Raw genomic sequence first — 3,952 nt, 5'->3', positions numbered from 1 at the left:
ACCAGAGCCTGTGAACCTGGAAAGAAAACCAGGTGACGATGGAATTCCTGTCAGTGGATATTTAAGGTAAGCCTATCATAATGTGCTAGTATGCGATTTTGCCGCTCCTCTCCCTCAGTGTTCCATTATAGGGGGTTGATCAGAAAGGTTGCTGCGGATATACGAGGTAACTCTGAGTATGGGTGGGTGGGAATACACTGCCATCTTGTTGTAACCTGCAGTACTGTGTGCAATGGGTTAAAAAGAACCTGTTTAGACAGTCCTACAACTCACTGGTAAAGAGAAGGCTAGTTTTAGTTTTCTATGGGATTAGTAGAGAGGCCTGTTTACTATGACATTCATAGTAAATGCCTATCAAAATGCTTCCCTGCTGTCCTTGCTGAGTTCTTTCCTGCTGTCCCGTCTGTGTGCTTCGGCTCAACTGTCAAAGGGGAAAGAAGGTATACCTCTTTTTACTGATGACAGACAGAAGGACCTGTTCGCCCAAAGCACGTTTAACGGGGGGAACAAGTTCAGGCGTTAGGAAATGCTCAAGTTCCCAAGCTTCTTCCTGGCCGGCTTGGTATGGCAGTCTTGGAACAGATCTAATTCCCAGATCTAATTTCTCCAAATGCCAAGCCGAAATCCTGGAAGTGAGGATCAACCACTTTTTTAATCCATATATATATAGTATGTGTTTTTAATCCATCTATATACAGCATGTTTTTTAATCCATCTATATATATATATATATATATATATATATATATATATATATATATATTATATTAGTATGTTTGTTTTTTTTTTTTAAATCCATATTTATAGTATGTTTAATGCATATATAGTATGTTTTTTAATCCATCTATATCCATATATATATAGTATGTTTTTTAATCCATATATAGTATGTTTGTTTTTTAATCCATATGAAGTAGAACTCTTTGTTGAACAGTCAAACCCACCAGAATATTATACCCACCCACCAGAACATTATCACCACCCACCAGAACATTATCACCACCCACCAGAATATTCTACAACCCACCAAAAATTTATACCCACCCACCAGAACCTTATACCCACCCACCAGATCATTATACCACTTACGATAACATTATGCCCACTCACCAGAACATTATACCCACCCACCAGAACATTATATCACCCACCAGAACATTATACCCAGCCACCAGAAAATTATAACCATGCACAAGAACCTTATACCGACCCACCAGAACCTTATACCGACCCACCAGAACATTAAAACATAAGAATATTTCATGTTTATACGTTTGATGCCCATTTTCCAGAATATTTTATGTCTATACGTTTGATGCCCATTGTTAGGAATATTTCATGTTTATGCGTTTGATGCCCATCATTTTAAATTCCTGGATGGCGTTATCAATAATTGGCATCGCTGGTCGGCGTTATCAACATTTTACATCGCTGGACCGCGTTATCAACAATTTACATAGCTGGACAGCGTTATCATTAATTGAAATCGCTGGATGGCGTTATCAACAATTTACATCGCTGGATGGCGATATAAATAATTGGCATTGCTTGACAGCATTTTTAGCAATTGACATCGCTGGGCGGCGTTATCAACAATTTAACAACTTTACCACTGAGTACCGTAGTACTACTGCGGCAAAGTGGCTCGTTATCGTCTGAAGACGTAGACCTACGTCATCAGACTCCTCCCCCTTTAGGTTGCGCTCGCGCGCCACCGGAGGCGCGCTCCCGCTGTTTTCATTCACAGCGGGAGTCGGGCCAGGGGAGGAGCAGCGGAGATCGCCGCTGCTCTGCCTCGATCGTCGGGGAATCCAGTTTGGAGATCCGCCCGCCTGTGTAAACAGAGCGGGTGGATCTCCTAAGTGACAGGGAGTGACAGATCGGAGTGTTCAGCATAGCTGGACATCCGATCTGTCCCTGGCTCACTCAGTCACCTCCCCCCCACACACATTAGTAAGCACCAGGCATACATTAACCCCTCCCTCTCCAATAAAATTAACCCCTTCCCTGCCAGTGCCATTTTTACAGTAACAGTGCATATTTATAGCACTGATTACTGCAGTAATGTTACTGGTACCCCCAAAAGTGTCAAAAATGTCAGTCAAGGGTCCGATCTGTCCACCGCAATGTCGCAGTCCCGCAAAAAAAATCACAGATCGCCGCCATTACTCGTTAAAAAAACCACCAAAAATGACAGAAATCTTTCCCATAGTTAGTAAACGCAATAACTTTTGCGCAAACCAATCAAAATACGCTTATTGTGATTTTTTTTACCAAACATGGGTAGCAGAAAACAAATTAGCCAAAAATTAAAAAAAAATTGGTTTTAAATCTTTTTTGGTTGGAATTTCATATAAAAAAATGTTAAAAATATTGTTATTTTTTCAAAATAAACGCTCTTTTTTTTGTTTATAGCACAAAAAGTAAAAATCGCACAGGTGATCAAATACCACCAAAAAAACTCTGTTTGTGGGAAAAAAAGGACGTAAATTTAGTTTGGATACGACGTTGCATGACCGCGCAATTGTCAGTTAAAGTCGCACAGCGCCGAATCGCAAAAAGTGGGCCAGACGTAAGACAGCAAAATGCTCTAGAGGTAAAGTGGTTAAATCACTGGAGGTTGTTATCAATAATTTACATCGCTGGACGGCGTTATCAATAATTGGCATTGCTGGACGTCGTTAAAAACAATTAATATCGCTGGACGGCGTTATTAATAATTGGCATTGCTGGACAGCATTATTAGCAATTTACATCGCTGGACAGTGTTATCAATACTTGGCATCGCTGGACAGCGTTATCAACAATTCACATCGCTGGACAGCATTATCAACAATTCACATCGCTGGGCGGAGTTATGAAAAATGTACCACACTGGACGGCTTATCAGCAATTTACATCACTGGACGGTGTTACTGATAATTGGCATAGCTGGACGGCGTTATAAGCAAATTTTATTGCTGGACAGCATTATTAACAATTTATATTGCTGGATGGCGTTATCAATAGTTGGCATCGCTGGATGGCATTATCAATCATTTACTTTGCTGGGCGGCGTTATCAACAATTTACATCACTGGGCAGCTTTATCAACAATTTTTATTGCTGGATGGCATTATCAATTATTGGCATCGCTGGTCAGCGTTATCAACATTTTACATCGCTGGACGGCGTTATCAACAATTTACATCGCTGGACAGCGTTATCAACAATTTACATCGCTGGACAGCGTTATCAACAATTTACATCGCTGGACAGCGTTATCAACAATTTACATCGCTGGACGGCGTTATCAACATTTTACATCGCTGGACCGCATTAGCAGCAATTTACATCGCTGAATGGCGTTATAAGCAATTGGCATTGCTAGATGGCGTTATCAATACTTTATCAACAATTTACATCGCTGGACGGAATGAAAAATTTACCTCACTGGACGGCTTATCAGCAATTTACATCGCTGGATGGCGTTACCGGTAATTGGCAAAGCTGGACGGCGTTATAAACAATTTTCAGCTCTGGGCAGCGTTATTAACAATTTATATCGCTGGATGGCATTAACAATAATAGGCATCACTGGATGCCGTTATCAATAATTTTCTTTGCTGGATGGCGTTATCAACAATTGTCATCGCTGAACGGCGTTGTCAGCAATTTTCATCGCTGGACTGCTTTCAGCAATTTACATCGCTGGACAGCGTTATCAGTTTACATCGCTGGATGGAATCATCAGCAATTTACATTGCTGAATAGCATTATCAACAATTAACATCGCTGTACGGGGTTATTAATAATTTGCATCAATGGACAGCGTTGTCAATAATTTACATCGCTGGGCGGCGTTATCAATAATTGGCATTGCTGGACGGCGTTATCAACAATTTACATTGCTGGATGGCATTATCAATAATTTGTATCGCTGGACGGCGTAATCCACAATTTACATCACTGG

The 3,952-nt window shown here is 40.8% G+C and overlaps 1 protein-coding gene across 1 annotated transcript in view; it reads right to left on the bottom strand.

Moving 5' to 3' along the window:
* LOC309550210 (uncharacterized protein) overlaps positions 1 to 1,097 on the bottom strand; it is a gene marked incomplete at both ends in the record, with an annotated part of 23,434 nt that extends 22,337 nt beyond the window's left edge. The window contains one exon of the mRNA XM_082250625.1: positions 1,090 to 1,097. Within this exon, the coding sequence (XP_082106751.1) occupies positions 1,090 to 1,097 (8 nt within the window). The remainder of the gene's footprint in view (positions 1 to 1,089) is intronic.
* Between the last annotated feature and the right edge of the window lie 2,855 nt (positions 1,098 to 3,952).

The sequence above is a fragment of the Pelophylax lessonae genome (assembly GCF_965119305.1).
Source record: "Pelophylax lessonae genome assembly, chromosome: 3".
Taxonomy (NCBI): domain Eukaryota; kingdom Metazoa; phylum Chordata; class Amphibia; order Anura; family Ranidae; genus Pelophylax; species Pelophylax lessonae.
The sequence above is the reverse complement of the archived record's forward strand: the minus strand, read 5'-3'. Positions and strand labels throughout refer to the sequence as shown.